At 46.0% G+C, this 20,209-nt stretch overlaps 1 protein-coding gene across 1 annotated transcript; it reads right to left on the bottom strand.

Annotated features, from left to right (window-relative positions):
- Positions 1–17,358: 17,358 nt before the first annotated feature.
- LOC129708840 (G-protein coupled receptor moody-like) lies at positions 17,359–20,170 on the bottom strand. Its single transcript, XM_055654860.1, has one exon. The coding sequence runs from the start codon at positions 18,491–18,493 to the stop codon at positions 17,378–17,380; it is 1,116 nt and encodes a 371-aa protein (XP_055510835.1). The 5' UTR covers positions 18,494–20,170; the 3' UTR covers positions 17,359–17,377.
- Between the last annotated feature and the right edge of the window lie 39 nt (positions 20,171–20,209).

Genomic DNA, 20,209 nt, shown 5'->3' with positions numbered 1-20,209 from the left:
AGGGGGTTGAAGTGCTGAGCCAGCGGGAGATCAGGTTGGTTATTGCAAAGTGAGTGGAGGTGTTGTGCGAAGCGATCGCCAAGCCTGTGCTTGGTCTCACCGCGGTTGATCATACGCTGAATAATCCAACCACATAATAGAAATTGCATTCATTGCAATGTGTAAAAAGAGATGAGATACTGTATTATAATTTTGCTGCATGTCATTGTGGTATATATCATGTCTTGATTGGTGAATATGTTTAGTTTGTGGCTTTATTTGAAGCAGGAATAATATGTGAATGCTTCATTGAGCATAATTCCGACTGGTAACTACGCACTTCATCCGAGCACATTATCACACGCATCATGCAAGCCGTCCTAAATGACCACCCAAACTGTCATTTGGCAACCTAAAAAGCGGCCTAGGTTGCCCAGCTGGAAGCAGAGAAAAAAAGTGAAGTGAGAGCCGTGAGATTTGATCTCACCAATGTCTTTTATAACTGCAACAAGGCCTCCTGACCTCTATACTCAGTACTCTGGCTGATAAAGGCCAACGTGCTGAAAGCCTTTTTGACGCCACTTTCAAGGAAGATTGTGGTGGAGACACATATGGAGAAACATTTTCTAGCAGTTTATTTTTTTGCTCCAGATTCCAGCATCTACAATCTCTTGTGTCTCCAAGCCAAAGATAGCACCTGATCATAGGGTCCCTTGCCAAGAGACCCGAGGATTAGAACATTCCGGAACTCCGCAGAGGACAAAATATTGACATGTCGAAGGAAAGTAACACCTCCAGATTCAGAGACAGTTTCTTCCCAGCTGTTATCAGGCAACTGAACCATCCTACCAACAACTTGAGAGCAGCCCTGAGCTACCATCTACCTCATTGGGGACCCTTGGACTATCACTGATTGGACTATACTGAACTTTTTTACAGTAAATGTTTTTCCCTATATCATATATCTGTACACTGTAGACGGCCCGATTGTAATCATATATAGTCTTTCCGCCGACTGGTTAGCACGCCACAAAAAAGCTTTTCACTGTAACTTCAGTACCCTTCTTCACCCGAAATATCACCTATCCTTTTTCTCCAGAGATTCTGCCTGACCCGCTGACTTACTCCAGCATTTTGTTTCGATCTTTGCTACAAGCCAGCATCTGCAGTTCCTTTTCATTACATTAAATCTATTATATGCCAGGCTTGGACCTGCCCCTAAGATAGACATAAATGCTGGAGTAACCCAGCAAGTCAGGCAGACTATACCTTGGTACACGTGACAATATACTAAACTAAACTAGGGTGACACATTGGCGCAGCGGTAGAGTTGCTGCCTTACAGCGCCAGAGACCCGAGTTCGACCCTGACTGCGGGCGCCGTTTGTATGGAGTTTGTACGTTCTCCCCGTGACCTGCGTGGGTTTTCACCAGGAAGCTGCGGTTTCCTCCCACACTCCAAAGACGTCCAGGTTTGCAGGTGAATTGGCTTGGTATCAACGCAAAATCGTCCCTGGTGTGTATAGGATAGTGTTAGTGCGCGGGGATCGCTGGTTGGCGCGGACTCGGTACGCCGAAGGGCCTGTTTCTGCACAGTATATCTAAACTAGAATCTGAGAGTAATCAAATGAGAAGCATGAAAAACAAAATGTAAATGCTTCTACAGATACATAAAGAGGAAAGGTAATGCTGGTCCTTGAAGACTGACGGGGAAAAAGTACATTTGGGAACAAGGAAAGTGCAAAGAAATTAAATAAATATTTTGCGTCAATCTTCACAGAAGAAGACACAAACAACCACAGAGAATAGTAAAGAACAACATGTTCTAGAGAAAATGAGGAGCTGAATAAAATTAGCATGCATTAAACAAAAAGTACGGAATAAATTAGAGCCACTAAATCCCCAGAATTGGATGATTTGCATCTTGGTGGTTTTGTAAGAGGTGACATGTGGATGAAAGATGAGCTGGATGTTATTTTACAAATTTCAATAGATTTTTGAGATACAGTGTGGAAACAGGCCATTCGGCCCACCGACCAGCAATCCCCACACATTGAAGGGGCTGTCCCACTGTACGAGCTAATTCTCCCGAGTTTCCCCCGATTCCAACACTGAGAATTACGGCAATGGCCGCTCGTAGGTACCCGGGGCTTTCGTGGACATTTTTCAACATGTTGAAAAATCTTCACGATCTTCACGAGCTTACCGCGTTTCCCGAGTACCTGCCGTTAGCGTTATGAGCCGCTAAGAGACGTCCCGAGCTCCGACGTACCCGCTACGTGCTTACTACGAGTTTGATTTTTTTTTAAACTCGGGAGAGCTCTTGCATTACCTCGTACAGTGGGACAGGGTCTTCACACTGCGCTACACACTCTAGGGGCATTTTTTACATTTATACCCAAGCCAATTAACCTACAAACCTGTGCATCTTTGGAGTGTGGAAGGTAACCGGAGTAAACCCACGCAGGTCACGGGGAGAACGCACAAACTCCATACAGACAGCACCCGTAGTCAGGATCGAACCCGGGTTTCTGGCGCTGTGAGGCAGCAACTCTACCACTGCACCAATGTGCTGACAGCCGGAAGGTCATAAGAGATAAGAGCAGAATTAGGCCATTTGGCCAATCAAGTTCCCTCCTGACCCCATTCTCCTGCCTTCTCCCCATAACCTCCTGACACCCGTGCTAAATCAAGAATCTGCTAATCTCCGCCTTGAAATGTCCATTGACTTGGCCTCCATGGCCGTCTGTGGCAATGAATTCTACAGAATCGCCACACTTTGACTAAAGAAATTCCTCCTCATCTCCTTCCTCAAAGCGAGTCGAGGCCCAGTGCCGTCAAATGCCCAGTGTCTCCTACTCGAGGCCCTATCCACTGGGATTCACTGTAAAATCTCCTTCATAGATCTGCCGACACAGTGAAGCAGCTTTCTATCGCCACATCACACAGAGTTTTTGACAATTCATAACAGTTTGTGGAGCGTCTGCCTCAATAGTCAAAAAAAGAGCAACATTCGAAAGGGAAAAAAAAAAAAACTCCTTGTATTTATTTAACAGCTTCCACATTATTCAGCATGTCCCGAAGCACTTCACGCCCAACGCACTAAATATCAAGTACCATCACTCTCAGTTTTGCAGGCAAACATAGCAACACAATTTTCACAAGGCATGATCCCACAAATAGCATTCCAATAGCACAATGTTTCTCGTTGCTTCACGGTTGAAGCAACGAGAAACATTATTAATCAGGACTTGGATGGAGTGGATGTGGCAAGAATGTTTCCACTAGTGGGAGAGTCTAGGACTGGAGGCCATGGCCTCAGAATTAAAGGATGTTACCTTAAGGAAGGGGATGAGGGGAAATTTATTTAGTCAAAAGGTGGTGAATCTGTGGAATTCTTTGCCACAGAAGACTGTGGAGGTGTGACTGTGAAGTCAATGGATATTTTTAAGACACTCAAGAGAGATAGATTCTTGATTAGTACGCCTGTCAGAGGTTATGGGGAGAAGGTTGGAGAATGGGCTTAGTGGGGGAGAGATAGATCAGCCATGATTGAATGGCAGAGTAGACATCATCTCAATCCTAAAAGATTTCCCCCTAATCCTTAAACTGTGACCCCTTGTTCTGGACTTCCCCAACATCAGGAACAATCTTCCTGCATCTAGCCTGTCCAACCCCTTAAGAATTTTGAAAGTTTCTATAAGATCCCCCTATGTCAGCACTATACAGTGGCAGAAAGCAAAGCCCTTTGAATGTTGAAAGCATCCTCCTCTTTGATCAGAAAAGCTTTGAAGATCGAACTTAACAAACGCTCGTCAGCTCATCAAAATGGCGCCTTTGTCCAGGAAACAACATCTCACTCACGATTACACTACCCCCAACGGTGATTCTTCATCTGGGGAAATAAATGAAATTGTTACACCATTGTCAGTGGACTGAATCCATGTGAGACGGCAAAGCCCTGCCTTCGTCCCACAGAGGCATTCAGTCAAGTCCAAAATTTAAAAATGGAAATATCAATCCCGTGCCTTTCGGCGTAAGTAAGCTACTTCTAAGGAGGCTAAATTTTGCCACCTCTTCCCAGTTACAAACGATCTCCATATCTGAAGACAGCTGGGGAAGGATCAAGTCTCACACAGACTGCACGGAGGCAAGGGGGAGGGGAGTTGGGATTTTACAGTGATCTTCACACAAGTCGGGAGCAAATCAGCGCGTGGGAAAACTGATGCAGTGCACAGAAGATGACAGACTTAGTGTAGTTTTGCTTTAAGAAAAGATTAACTGCGACAAATGACGATTTTTCAGATGTAAAATCAAAGCGATGAGCGAATATGAGAACTCACTTTGTTATGAGAACTCATGTTATTTGTGCGATGTTAAGTTTGAGCTGCTTCTTCTGAAATATTATTCTGGAGCTTGTCACCCGAAGCATGACTTGGACCACACATCACACTGTTCAACAGAAACATTATTAGGATTGCCTGATGATTTTTCTATGATTTTGAAAAACATGTGGACAGATTTGTAGCCCGCGGCCCACAGTAGGTGCATGAGTAGAATACACCTGTAAATCCATTCAGTAAATCCATGTACCTGTCCAAATTGATTAAAACTAAAAACTAAATCAGACTTTCCTGCTCCCACTCCACTTGCGCACTATGTTGCAGCTTAGTTCATTGTCACGTGTACCGAGGTACAGTGAAAAGCTTTTGTTGCGTGCTAACCAGTCAGTGGAAAAACAATACATGATTACAATTTAGCCATTTGCAACATACAGATGGATACATGATAGGGGAATAACGTTTAGTGCATGGCAAAGCCAGCAAAGTTTGATCAAGGAAAATCCGAGGGTCACCAATGAATTAGATAGTAGTTCAGGACTGCTCTCTGGTTGTGGTAGGATGGTTCAGTTGCCCGATAACAGCTGGGAAGAAACTGTCCCTGAATGTGGAGGAGGTGTACAACTCTATAACTCCATCTCCACTGGTCTAAAGGGAGTGACTCCTTTAGTTAATTCAGAAACGGCTCACAATACTCCAGATGCCGTCTGACCAGCGCCGTGTCAAGCCTCAGCCATGATCGAAAGGTGGAGCAGACTCCATGGACCAAATAACTTAATTCTGCTTATGTTTAGTTTAGTTTAGAGATACAGCACGGAAACAAGCCCTTCGGCCCACCAAGTCTGTGCCGACCAGCGATCCCCTCACAGTAACACCACCCTACTACACACACTAGGGACAATTTTACATTTACACCAAGCCAATGAGCCGACAAACCTGTTCGTCTTTGGAGCATGGGAGGAAACCGAAGATCTTAGAGAAAACCCACGCAGTTCACGGGGAGAACGTACAAACTCCATACAGGCAGCACCAATGGTCAGGATCGAACCCAGGCCTCTGGCGCTGCACCACCGTGCCACCAGGCATCATACCCACTTTGAAATTTACGACCTTCTGAATGGTTAAAAACGCATGTGCTACCCCCAGCTCTGTCTCCCAGGTTGCAAGTGTTTGGTAAATTATGCAAATAGTGACATTTACGCAAACCATTCTTTGTGAAGATGCACTTCAGTTCATTAATGACTGATTAGTATCTCTTGTGCTTTTAATGCAGATGTACAGACAATCCCAATCACAGCAGCGCTGATTTTAAAATCACTGTACAGCTGATTAACCTCTTCATTTTGATCATTTGCCACTGAAATTAACCTTTCAAAGCTGAAAGCTTCGAATTTATCCAACCCCTCCCTGTAGCTAATATCCTCTACACCAGGCGTCGTTCTGGTAAATCTCATCTGCACATTTTCTATAGCCTCCACATCCTTCCTGTATTGGGGGCACAGAACTGAACACGTTACTCCAAATGAGTTAAGATATACTCAAAAAGCTGGAGTAACTCAACGGTTCGGATAGAATCTCTGGAGAGAAGGAATAGGTGACGTTTTAGGTCGAGACCCTTCTTCAGACTGAGAGTCAGGGGAAAGGGAAATTAATGATATAGACGGTAATATGGAGAGATATAGAACAAATGAATGAAAGCTATTCAAAAAAATATTGATGATAAAAGAAACAGGCAATTGCTAGCTGTGGGCTAGGTGAAACCAAGTTACAGACAATGAGACTCACCAGGATGGTATTGAAACTAGTACGTACTGAATGCTCCAGGCTGAAGTCATTTCAATTAAGTAACTGATGAATTAATAAGATGATTTATTAACTTAGTACATTAATAACGAAGCTCATTAAGAATGTGGTAAATTAATAATACAATATATTATGTGTACATAATAAATACATCTTCAGTTGATTCATATTTCAGAACATTAATAACTGAGGAAGCTGGTGCATTTTTTATATCTCCAATGCTGAAGGGCTAAAAGGATGGAGAACCTTGGGAAGGTGTTGAGTTGCTGCCTCCCAGCGCCAGAGACCCGGGTTCGATCCTGACTATGTCTGCTGTCTGTACGGAGCTTGTACATTCTCCCTGTGACCGCGTGGGTTTTCTCCAGGTGCCCCGGTTTCCTTCCGCATTCCAAAGACGTGTGGGTTTGTGGGTTAATTGGCTTCTGTAAAATTGTAAGTTGTCTCTAGTGTGTAGGATAGTGTTAGTGTGGAGTGTGCAGTTTAGGGGGGGGGCCTCATTGAGAATGAACGGATAGTGAAAGGCTTGGATAGCGTGGATTTGGATAGGATGTTCCCACTAGTGGGAGAGTGTAGGACTAGAGGTCACAGCCTCGGAATTAAAGGACGTTCCTTTAGGAAGGAGATGAGGAAGAATTTCTCGAGTCAGAGGGTGGTGAATCTGTGGAATTATTTGCCATTGAAGGCTGTGGAGGCCAAGTCAATGGATATTTTTAAGGCAAAGATAGATCAATTCTTGATTAGTGCAGGTGACAGAGGTTATGGGGAGAAGGCAGGAGAATGGGGTTAGGAGGGAGGGATAGATCAGTCACGATTGAATGACGGAGACTTGATGGGCCAAATGGCCTAATTCTGCTCCTATCGCTAATGACATATGACTATCCTACAATTTACATTCATGCGTATGAACTTATGAACCCATACAGTATTATTTTGTCTCAATGACCTGAAGAGCCTGTTTCTGGCATTCATTGTTCATGGCTGGGGAAATATTGTGTACTTGTTATAGACACAGAAAGCTGGAGTAACTCAGCGGGCGGGACAGGCAGCATCTCTGGAAAGGAATGGGTGACGTTTCGGGTCGAGACTCTTCTTCAGACTCTGTAGGAGGGTGCGATAGGCAGCTTAATGAATCTGCAGCTTAATTTCAGAACCGAGAGCTGGCAAAGTTTGCCACTTTCCTATTTAAACATCGAGTGTGGGCATGTTAAGAGATCAGTGGGAGTGGAGAGAAATCATCAGTTACTATGTGGGCTTTATTCAACTTCCATCACACCTAATTAGAGCAAAACATGCTAAATAATTTACTGGTCTCAAAAGCTCATCATCGCCCTTTGACGTGCATACTCCGATCTCCGCACACAAACCCTATCCTACACACACTAGGGACAATTTACATTTATACCAAGCCAATGAATGTACAAACCTCTTATGTCTTTGGAGTGTGGGAGGAAACCAGAGCTCCCAGAGAAAACCCACGCAGGTCACGGGGAAAACTCTGTACAGACAGCATACGTAATCGGGATCGAACCCGGGTCTCTGGCGCTGTAAGGCAGCAACCGCACTGCTGCGCCACCGTGGCGGCCTAGAATAAACAATCTCCAAACTAAAACTAAAATTTTGAACTTGAGGGATACAAGATGGTGCCGGAAACTTGGCAATTCTTGTGTACTGCCTCAGTGCAATCTACTTTTCTTACACTCTTACACTTCAGTATGATTGAGCTTATGTAGAGTAAACTAAATGCAAAAAAATAAATTTACTGTATATTGAACTATATACAAAATTTACTGCAACAAGGAACATATGAGAATAAAGTACCTTCGAACCATTGATGTGGATAGGACATTTAGCCTTACAACGCCAGAGACCCTGGTTCGATACTGACAACAGGTGCATCTGCATTGGATGGGAATGCACAGGACATGACTTCAGAATTAAGGGACAGAAGTTTAGGGGTAATATGAGGGGGAACTTCTTTACGCAGAGAGTGGTAGGAGCCCCAGTGTTTTCTTGGATCATTTACAAAATAAATTGGTATTGCAGGCGGTGGGACTAATTGGCTTTTCGACGGACTTGTAAAGATGGCCTTGTAATATGGTTATGCATCTCCCTACCACGTGTTTTTTCCGACATAGGGATAATGCTAGAAAATTGTAAATTGCCCTAGGTGTAGGGATAATGCTAGTGCACGGGGTGATCGCGCGGCTGTCAGTCGGCCGGCCGGAGGGAGGGCCTGATTCCGCGCTGTATCTCTAAAGTCTGAAGCCTAAAGAAACATGAGCACAGTTAGTTACACCTCAGACTCCTGAATCCTCTCCCTCTTTGTTCGAACCCAAACCACAGATGCTGATGAAAGGCTTGTGGAATGAACGCACTTTGGAAACGCCCGAGACTTGAGCCGTTTGTTGGCACCAATTTATCCTGATATTTTTCTATATTGTCACTCAAGTGGGACCCCCTGCTGTGACACCGACTCTGCAGATGACAGTCGCAGCAGTCCTCCCAAGGCAGCATTAATGTATAATTCAGCACGGCAGAATATTCCTTCAAGAAATTAATTTAGTCACAAAACACTTCGATATTTAAAGTGGCCTTTTAATCTCCCTCCAAAATGGAAAATCTGACACATTTTGACCAAAGTTATGATAATTTTCACTGAATATAGCTATACAGTGTTCAAAGTTTATGCAGTCTACCCATGCTATGCAGTATCTCGTAATCACAACATAAATTGTACCGTAACAATGGGTCTGGTGGATTATCAGTAGTTTATCAGGTTTGTAGGTTCATTGGCTTTGGTAAAATAGTATATTGACCCTAGCCTGTGTGGGATAGTACTAGTGTGCAGGGATCGAACTAGTACATGGGTGACCGATGATCGATGTAGACTCGGCGGGCCGAAGGGCCTGTTTCCGTGCTGTATCTCTAAACTAAACAAAGCCATTCAGCCATTTTAAATATATCATCTTCAATCAATAATCCTGCTATTCCCAACCTAGAACATCTACATCCCAGCAATGTTCTTTTCTCTTTCAAATATACAGTGTATTGAATTCATTTTGAAGGCCATTACTGAATCTCGATCCTCTTGTTCTCTCCCATTCTCTAATAAAAAGAGTTGTACAAAATGGAAACAGGCCCTTCGGCCCAACTCATGCATGCATCCAAGGTGCCAAGCTAAATTAATTCCATTTGCCGGTGCTTGGCCCATATCCCTCTAAACCAGTCCAAATTTATTTTAAAAGTTGCAGTGATACTTGCCTCTACCATTTCCTCCGGCAGCTCGTTCTACGTACCTGTAATCCTCTGCGTGAAAATACTTGCCTGGAAGACCCCCTATAAATCTTTCCCCTCTCACCTTCAACCTATGCCCTTTAGTTTCAGACTCTCATGCACTGGGGAAAAAACTATGACTATACACCCATCTATACCTATCGTGATTTTAAATCAACTCTCTCAGGTCACCAAACACCCATCACCTTCCTTCCTTCCAGAGAAAAGAGTTTGCATTTATCCAGTCTCCCTCCATATTTCATGCCCTCCCTCTCGTCATTGTTTTTGTGAATTTTTCTGTACTCTCCCTCGCTCAACCTGGATCTGGATGGAGTACGCTGAAAAGCTCTAGGTACTGGACAATTTATTTACATTTTATCAAGCCAATTAACCTACAAACCTGCATGTCTTTGGAGTGTGGGAGAAAACCGAAGATCTCGGAGAAAACCCACTCGGATCACGTGGAGAACATGCAATCTCCGTACAGACAGCACTCGTAGGTGGGGTCGAACCCGGGCCTCTGGCGCTGCATTTTGCTGCAAGGCAGCAACTCTACCGCTGCGCCACCGTGACCGCCCTGGCAGTATATGTTCTGTAGACACAAAATGCTGGAGTAACGCAGTGGGATAGGCAGCATCTCTGGAGAGATCCCACTGAGTTATTCCAGCATTTTGTGTCTACCTTCGATTTAAACCAGCATCTGCAGTTCTTTCCGACACAATATATGGTCTGTGGTATATATGTAGAAGTTTGTACGAGTCACTGGTGACTTGCTGAATTTCCTCGCTCTCCCAAGAAATTAGAGGCATTGGTTGCCTTCTTGGCTGTTGCTTCAACTTCAAGGTGTTTAATCCATGACAGGTATAATATGAACACCAAGAAACCTGAGCTACCAGGACAGGTTGAGCAGGCAAGGACTTTTATTCCTTACAGTTCAAGAGGATGAGGGGTGATTTATAGAGGTGTATACAATTATAAGGGGAATAGACAGGATAAATGCACAGAATCTTTTACCCAGAGTAAGGGGATCAAGAACCAGAGGACATAAGTTTAAGGTTAGAGGGGAAAGATGCAATAGGAACCTAGAGGCAGCTTTTTCAACGAAAACAATGGTGGTGTATGAAACAAGATGTCAGAGCCGTTAGTTGAGGCAGGTTCTATACAACATTGAAAAGATAATTTGGACAGCTGCATGAATATAATAGGAAAAGTTTAGCTTCGGATGATCCAAACGCAGACAGTTGGGAGTAGTGCAGATGGGGCGCCTTGGTCAGCATGGGCAATTTGGGCTGAAGGGCCTGTTTCCACGGTGTATCACTATGACTCTGTTACATTAAAGTTGGCATGAGGTAAATAAAGCTGATAATATGGGCTAAGTCATATGATGCCACTGCCAGAATTTATGGAATAATTGAGTCATACAGCGTGGAAGCAGGTCCTTCAGTCCATCAAGAACTCACGGAACATCAAGCACCCACTCATATATTACTCTTACAATAATTGTATTTTATTTCCCCCCCCCCCCCCCACCCACCCCACAATCATAAGATGCAACCTTCCCATCAACCCCCCTCGACTCTATCAAGGACCCAAGCAATTTCAACCACTCATCCTTCCACACATCTATTGCGTCCGCTGCTCTAGATGTCAGCAGATCTATATCGGTGAGACTAAGCGGAGGTTGGGCGATCGTTTCGCCGAACACCTCCGCAATAACCAAGCTGACCTCCCGGTGGCTCAGCACTTCAACTCCCCCTCCCACTCTGTCTCCGACCTCTCTGTCCTGGGTCTCCTCCATGGCCACAGCCCGTTTGGGGAGTCTGCATCCTGGGGGCATGAACATCGAATTCTCCCAAACTGTCTCCACAGCCTCTCCGGGATGTGTGGCCCCCGAGAAAACCGGACCACCTTCGCTCCATAGATGGGGAAACCAATGTGATCACAGGTGTACTTTCCCATCACTATACAAACCACTCACACACACTAAGACAGCACCCAACTCCGGGAGGTCAACCCAGGTGTCAAAGGGAGCACGTACACGTGTCCACACAGACCACCCGATTCAAGGTGCAGTGAAACAGTGAAACTCGAATTACCATACAACCATACTGGTGGGAAAAAAGCAACAAGACATACAACTCCATAAACATTAACATGAACATCCACCAGGTCAGGTTGTAGCTCAGAGGCAGTAGCTCTACTACAGTGCCAACCTAATCTAGGGTGTTTAGTGCGATACCTTCCGACATTACAAATTCAGCTTCAGTCTCATTCCCCGAGGAACATGCAAGGAAGAGGTTTATACATTTCCCGGAAAATTATTTTTTTAAAGTTTAGTTTTAGTTGAGTTTAATTTAGAGATACAGTGCGGAAACAGGCCCTTCAGCCCACTGACTTCACACCGACCGGCGATCCCTGCACATTAATACTATCCTAAACACACTAGGGACAATGCCATGCCAATTTACCTACAGTACATACCTGTACGTCTTTGGAGTTTGGGAGGAAACCAAAGATCTCGGAGAAAACACACGCGGTCACGGGGAGAACATGCAAACTCCGTACAGACAGCACCGGCAGTCGGGATTGAACCCGGGTCTCCGGCTGCAAATGCTGTCAGGCAAGAACTCTAATGCGCCAGACACCCGGGTTCAATCCTGACTACGGGTGTCACCCGTATAGGGTTTGCGTGTTCTTCCCGTGACCTGCGCGGGCTTTCACCGAGATCTTTGGTCACCTCCCACGCTCCAAAGACGTACAGGTTTGTAGGTTAATTGGCTTGGTATAAATGTAAAATTGGCCCTAGTGCGTGTACGGTAGTGTTACTATGCGGGGATCATTGTTGGCGCAGGCTCGGCGGGCTACAGGGCCTGTTTCCGCGCTGTATCTCTAAACTAAACTATTTGTTTTTCCATCATCTCTCTTTACCTGGGGTTTGACACTTCTTTGCAAAATGGTCCTTTTTGTCCTCCACACTTTCTGCACGTTTGACCTTTGGCTGGGCAGCATTTTCTATGTTTCTATAGTTGGATGATCAGCCATGATCATATTGAATGGCCTACCCCTGCACCTATTTTCTACGTTTCTATGATTCTAATCCTTGGAAAAATGTCCAAAATCCCACATCTAAAACACTCGCAGACCTCCTTGCAGTCTTGTGTCAGTGAAAGCAGAGCGCCGTTTCGAGAGCAGCTACTATCGATTCCAAGGCAGATTCTGACCATAAGTGACACGTGATGGTATAATTGAGATCAGACAACATTTCTCTGAATGTGCCAGAAATGATGCATTTTATCAGGATGCATCACAGCATTGGCTTGGGAACAACTCCATCCAAGAAATTGCAGAGAATTGTGGACGCAATTCATAGCATCACACAAACCATCGACTCCATTTATACCTCAGGCTGCTCGGCAAGGCCAGCAGGATAATCAAGGAGCAGTCTCACCACAGTCACTCCCTCTTCTCTCCTCTCCCTCCCATCAGGCTAGAGGTAAAGAAGTGTGGAAATGCACACCTCCAGATTCAGGGACAATTTCTTCCCAGCTGTTATCAAGCAACTAAACGATCCTACCACCAACTAGAGAGCAGCCCTGAGTTAACTAGACTTTACTGGACATTATCGTGCACTAATCATTATTCCCTTTATCCTGTATCTCTACACTGTGGACGGCTTAATTTTAATCATGTATAGTCTTTCTGCTGACAACAAAAATACTTTTCACTGTACCTCGGTACACGTGACAATAAATAGGGGATAAGCCATTTAGAATTGAGATGAGGAAGATAGTTCCCAGAGAGTTGTGAATCTGTAGAATTCTCTGCCTCCGAAGGTAGTGGAAGCCAATTCTCTGGATGCTTTCAAGAGTTAGATAGCGGAGTAAAAGGGATATGGGGAGAAGGCAGGAACGGGGTACTGATTGTCGATGATCAGCCATGATCTCAGTGAATGGCGGTGCTGGCTCGAAGGGCCGAATGGCCTACTCCTGCACCTATTGGCGATTCCCTGTACTAAACTAAGTCAATGATCGGCAATGGCCCCTTTTGCTAGCAGATAACAGCTGGGAATAAACTTTTGGAAAGCTTTTGTAAAACAGGTTAAACCAGCATCTGTATTTGCTTTGTTTCTGTATTAAATGAAACAAATGCAGCAACGGGCTTGTCCCACACTGAGGCGTGTTCTCGGGGTTAAGGGCCTCCAGAATGGTGAACACGTGGGCTCTTAAGTTCTTATGCCCAGACATTTGCATTTGGAGCAAAATCCGGTGAGTGCTTGCTGGATTTCAGAGTGAAACTGTTTGTTCAGCCTGGTGTAAATGAAAGGGTTCACTGCAGCTGGAATGCAGGACAAAGCAATGGCAAAGGACTGGATCTCCAACGCCATCTGTATAGGAAAGGCAGAGTGGACATGGTTAGAAACATGCCTCCTCATCATGACTTCCCCCCCCCACCCCACCCCCGTAACAGTTCCCAGCAACAGAGTAACAACGCTCTAGGAAGGAACTGCAGATGCTGGTTTAAACCGAAGATAGACACAAAATGCTGGCGTAGTTCAGCGGGATGGGCAGCATCTCTGGATCACAATGTACATGCAGCCAGAGTGGAGTTGATTGAAACATCTCCCTGTTGATCAACGTTAGAGGCACGCTCTTGTTAGAGACTGAGATTGATCATATGTACTTCATTTGTATGTAACCTCCACTGTCAGAGTGAGACCACACACCATTCCCATAATGATGTCTGTGTCCTGGGCCTCCTTCACTGTCAGAGTGAGGCCACACGCAAGTTGGAGGAACAGCACCTCATATTTTGCTTGGGCAGCTTACACCCCAGCGGCGTGGTAGAATGAACCGCAGATGCTGGTAAAATCGAAGGTAGACACAAAATGCTGGAGTAACTCAGCGGGTGAGGCAGCATCCATGGAGAGAAGGAATTGACGACCCGAAACGTCGCCCATTCCTTCTCTCCATAGATGCTGCCTCACCCGCTGAATTACCCCAGCATTTTGCGTTTACACCCCAGCGGTATGAACATTGATTTCTCTAATTTCAAATAAATCCTGCAACCCTTTCGTCTCCCTCTCTTGCCCATTCCCCCACCCGAGCAGTCGGCCTAGTTTCACTGTTTGCATCCTGTATCCCCGTCGATAGCACATCTTCTCCAGCCAACAATGGGCCATTGTGGGCTCCACCCTTCCTGAGGTCGTCTGTTGCTGGCCCTGTTTCGTTCCGGCCTTCACTACCTTTCAGTCCGAAGAAGGATTCCAACCAGTAACGGTATCTATTCCTTTAAGGGCCTGTCCCACCAGCATGCGACTCCGTGTGGCAGGCGCGACCTAACGTGGTCACTTGAGCCGTACGGCCTCCCACTTCGATCGCCGGAGCCGTATGGAGTTGTGCGGAGCTGGTCCCGACATCGCGCGGAGCACTGAAAAACTGACGGTGTTCAAAAATTCCGCGTGGCAAAGGCCTGCCGGCCCGCAACCACCTCGACGCCCTACGCACCGCCTCGACAGGCGTGCGCAGCGTCTTGACGTCGTACGCAACGTGCGAACTTCGCTCGAACTTCACATCACTCACTCGACCTCCGCGCGGCCCCCGCTTCCGGTTTGGTCGCGCTTGCCGCATGCAGGTCGCATGCTCGTGGGACAGGCCCTTAACTCCAGAGATACTGCCTGATTTGCTATGTCACACCAGCATTTTGTGTCTATCTTCGGTATAAACCAGCATCTGCAGTTCCTTCCTACACTAGAGAAAGTTTAATTGCCATATGTGCTAACAGAACAATGAAATTCTTACTTGCAGCAGCTTAACAAGCCCCGTAAATGCAATACACACAGATAAATATGATAATCCAAAAAAAACACTAAATTAATTACCGTAATACCAGTTCAAAATACCAAAATCCATACTGCAATTAAACCATAGTTCCTAGTAGAGGTTTAGCGTAGTGTCGTGTTCAAGAGCCTGACGGTTGCAGGGAAGTTGCAATTCTTGAACATGGAGTCACGGTTTTATTTAGACTTTAGCCTTTAGAGATACAACTCGGGAACAGATCCTAAGACCCACCAAGTCCGCACGCTGACCCGCAAACACCCAGTGCACTAACACTATCCCACACATTAGGGACAATTTACAATCGCACCGAAGCCAATGAACCTACAAACTTGGAGTGTGGGAGATAACTGGAGCTCCCGGAGAAAACCTACACAGGTTACGGGGAGAACGTCCAAACTCCACACAGACAGCACCCGTGGTCAGGATCGAACCCGGGTCTCTGGCGCTGCAAGGCAGCAACTCCAACGCTGCGCCACCTGGCTCCCGTGTCTGGTCACCAGTGTGGCAAGTAAGATGGGTATTAAGATGTACAAAGTAGTCTCTTATGGCTCTCGAGGTATGAAACCACCATTGTAGTTTTTATTTCGAATTTATAGTACGTGCAATTTTTGTTATTTTATAAAATTGTAGTTTAGTTGAGCTAAACACCTTGTTTTTGTTTTAATTTGTGCCTTTAAAGTATCGGAGCGTTGTTGCGAGCTTGATTGCTTAGAGTCTTATATTATGAGGCTCCATTCACAATCAAAGTTAATTCAAATTGTGTAAAATGTCAAGGCACCAGTCTGAAAACAAACCAGTGTGGAGTGCCTGTACTCCTACACTAAGGGGCTGTTGGAAACCAAATCTCAGGTAGTGAGCTAATTAAAGTAAATGCAAATAATTATGTGTAGGAAGGAACTGCAGATGCTGGTTTACACTGAAGATAGACACAAAAATCTCGAGTAACTCAGCAGGACAGGCAGCATCTCTGGAGAAATGGAATGGGTGACGTTTCGGGCCGAGACCCTTCTTCAGACCGAGAATCAGGGGAGAGGGAAACTAGAGACATAAAGAGCTACAAAGAACAAGTGAATGAAAGGTGTGCAAAAGGATAAATCAAAGCCAGCAACGAAAATCAAGGTGGGGCCCACAATGGTCCATTGTTGGCTGTGGGGAAGGTGATAACGAGTGAAACCAATGAGTGAAACTAAACAGATCGACAGTGAAACTAGTACGGGGACTAGGGTGGGGGAGTGAGAGAGGGAATGCAAGGGTTACTTGGTTAGAGAAATCAATATTCATACATCTGCTACATCAGGTGAGAAAAGGCAAGATGCAGAGGTACAGATGCCGGAGACTTGTGCCAATCAGAAAGTGCTGCAGGAATTCAACAAGCCAGGCAGCGTCTGGGGAGGGAAAGGACAAATGATGTTTCAGAATCCTAGTCAGGACATGATCAGGTTCAGCAGCCTATTTTTTTTCCCCTACACAGTGGTAGGTGCCTGGAATATGGTACTGGGGAGGTGGTAAAGCAGATGTAGTAGCAGTGTGTGGGAGGCGTGTGGGCAGGTGGGGACTAGAGGGATGCAGACTATAAACAGAAACATAGGATTAGTTAGCTAGACATTATAGTCAGTGCAGCCTTGGTGGACGGTAGGGTCTGTGTGTGTCGTACTGTTCTATGTTCCAGCCGTACGTTACGCCAGAATTCAATGATACGATACTGTCACATGTAGCTAGGTACAGTGAAATGCTTTGTTTTGCATACAACCGGGTAAACTCACCCAGCAGACCTCACCTGGGCAGTAATAAACATAGAAAATAGGTACAGAATTAGGCCATTCGGCCCTTCGAGCCAGCACCGCCCATTCAATGTGATCATGCATGATCCTACAAAATCAGTACCCTGTTCCTATTTTTTCCCCATATCCCTTGATTCCGTTAGCCCCAAGAGCTAAATCTCTCTTGAAAACATCCCGTGAATTGGCCTCCACTGCCTTCCGTGGCAGAGAATTCCACAGTACACGAGTTGCCACGTTTCTAGCAGCAAGTTACAAAAGTACACCGAACAGTCTTATCCTTCCGCTGGCTCCCCTTAATTCTCGGCTTGGCGCACCCCCCCTCCACCAGATCCCCGACCCAATGCCCTTCGAAAGACCTCAGCCATTCATTCCTTTTGTCCCCCAAATGTAAAAAAATTTCCACATCCACTTACCAAATGTTGTACGAACATGTTCAACAGCAAAACTGTGACCAGCGGCATCCAGCACACCAGGAAGGTTAACATGATGTAGCCAAAGCGTTTGGCAAGCCTGCCCTCCATTCTTTTCTTGGCAGTCTCTCTGGATGACCTGCTAATGAGGCACACCGCTCCCATTATGTTGGGGGCATCAGGAGGTTCACTCTGGAGGGACGTGGAGGCTCGGCCGTTCGTCGAGACCACCTGGCTCTGGACAGCCCGCGATGTCTTCCCTGTCTGATGAACAGGGCTGAGCTCAGCTGGTGGACATCCATCTTCCCCTCTAGCCACCGCCTTGGCTGCTGTCTGCTGTTGCCCGCCATGCCCCGGTAGGTGCAGAACACGCTCCTTTGGTGAGCTGGGCACCATCCCCCTATCAAAGATTCTTTTGTTGTGCCTCCTGACAAGTGCAAATATTCTCAGGTAGTGGCCAACTATCAGGGCCAAGCTGATAGTCCAGGTGGGAACAAGGATAAAAGTACCAAAAGGGTCAAAATATTTTTGAGGGTCTACAGATAGATGCCTGCATCTCACATAGGCTGGGGTCTTCTTGGTCAAAGTGACGGACAAGACTGAAACCATAAAACTCATGGACCAGATGATTGGGCCCCATCCCTGGATCCTAATCTTCTTCTTGGTTACCTGGAATGGGTGGGCAATGGCTTGGTAGCGTTCCACGCTGATGACCACCAGAGTAGCAAGTTGGACACAACTGCTCAGGGAGTAGGCGAAAGGTTGCAGGACGCACGCCGTTTCGCCCAGGTCCACCCGGCTGTTGCCCCAGATGCTGACGGCCAGGAGCAAGGGGATGTCCACCGCGCATTTCAGGAGGTCGGTGGCGGCAAGGTTGAGAAGAAGGGCGTTGATCGGGGTGCGCGGAGACTTGTCTGGGCGAAGCAAGCGGCAGGCCAGCCCGTTTGCCAGCACGCCGATAACACAAGTCAAGCTCAGGATCAACGCACTCACAGCCAGGGAGACGGGGTGGAGCGGAATGTAAACTTGGGAGTCGGTCTCATTGCATTCTATAGCAAGGGGACCGAGCATCGCTGAGTTTTTCGCACAGGACTAAAACTTCATGGCACTGCACTCAATGGCGACGCCCAGATACATCCCAGGCGCTCTCCAAAAAGGGAATCCCACGCTCCAAGAAGCCAACCAACCATCGCCTCGCCATGTAGAAGTTTCTCCACGTTTTCTTTAAAACACGTTGCATCTAATCACTGCATCTTTCATGACAAACTCCGATTCACACCAGCATCCGTCCTTTAAGTGCTAATACCCCAACCCCATCGATTGTCGAGAAGGGCTGTTGAAATTGGCCAATGGCAGTTAAAAGTCGACCTCTAGTAGAGTCAGAGAGTGAGATGTTCTCACTCAGGATAACTTAAAAAACTGCATTTTCCTCACCAAAGGCATCTCTCCAAGAGCTGTCGGCTCCGTGTGTGTTTTTACTAGCGTTCTAAGCAGGGTTAAATCCATTTGGTACTCTCACCGATCTGACCACTCCTCACAGAATGACAACAGTCTTTGAACAAGCTGCACAATTAGTCTCTCGTTTCCCTCCCACCGTTTAAGTATTTAGCAAATTCTCTCTCAGCTGACACTTCAAACAGAAATTGTTCTCCAGCCTTTTCCCTCTCCAAGGCACAGGTCCACCCTTTTTTTTTTACAAAATTAAATCTATTTAATTATTTACAGCAATATTTACCTTAAAATAATAAACACCCACCAAGTTACTACAAAAATTGCCAAGTATTCTTACTAGTAAAGAGCAAATGACTATATTAAGTGATCTTTGTAAAGGATGGCACAGCGGCAGAGTTGCTGCCTCACAATGCCAGAGACCCTGGTTCAATTATGACCTCGGGTGCTGTCTGGACGGAGTTTGCACGTTCTCCCTGTGACCGCGTGGGTTTCTCCCGTATTCCAAAGGCGTGCGGGTTTGTAGGTAAATTGGCTTAGGTAAAACTGTAAAATAATTGTGCCTAGTGTCACCAAACGTCTGAATTCTCTGGGGTGGAACCCTCTCCAAGACAGACGTGAAGCTCACCGTTTGACCTGTTTTTACAAAATGTTAAATGATCAGCTCGACATAGACTACAAGACCTACACCAAACCCAAACCAATTAGGAGCAGACGAGGGCATTCGATGCAATTTGTGATCCCAGCTACAAAGACAGATGTATACAGCAATTTGTTCTTCCCCCGCACAATTAAAGCATGTAATAATCTCCACCCAACTATAGTTACCCAACCAGATGCAACTAAATTTAAAGTAGCTCTTTCTTCCCAATAACCCTTTCTGGCTTAAGCCCTCCCTTCACCACCTCCAGTTTAAATTCCATTTGGAATATTTTGGAGGACCAAGAAACCAAGAACCAAGTAGGACAGTGCTCGTGTGCAGGGTGATCGCTGGTCGGTGCGGATCCAGTGGGCCAAAGGGCCAGTTTCCGCGCTGTATCTCTAAAGAAAATATATGGAAATCAGCACATGCACATAACCTAGGAAAATGGGGCAGGCAGTCAGCCCTTGTTTGCCTGCCGCAGTGAACCACGGATGGCCAGCTTGGCCAGGCCCAGGAGCAAAACAACCAGGACATTCTCTTATCTACCCGCTCACCGAGCCAGGCCCATCCTTGGTCGCTATCTACAACAGATGGTGATGATTGTTCCTCTCCGGCATTGGGGCACAGCCTGTGCCAACATTATGAAGCAGTGAGTCGTGGTGTCCGCTGCACTGTCCAGTGTGCTGTCTCACATC

Source organism: Leucoraja erinacea, chromosome 24, assembly GCF_028641065.1.
Source record: "Leucoraja erinacea ecotype New England chromosome 24, Leri_hhj_1, whole genome shotgun sequence".
Lineage (NCBI taxonomy): Eukaryota > Metazoa > Chordata > Chondrichthyes > Rajiformes > Rajidae > Leucoraja > Leucoraja erinaceus.
This window is presented reverse-complemented; position numbering and strand designations above follow the sequence as displayed.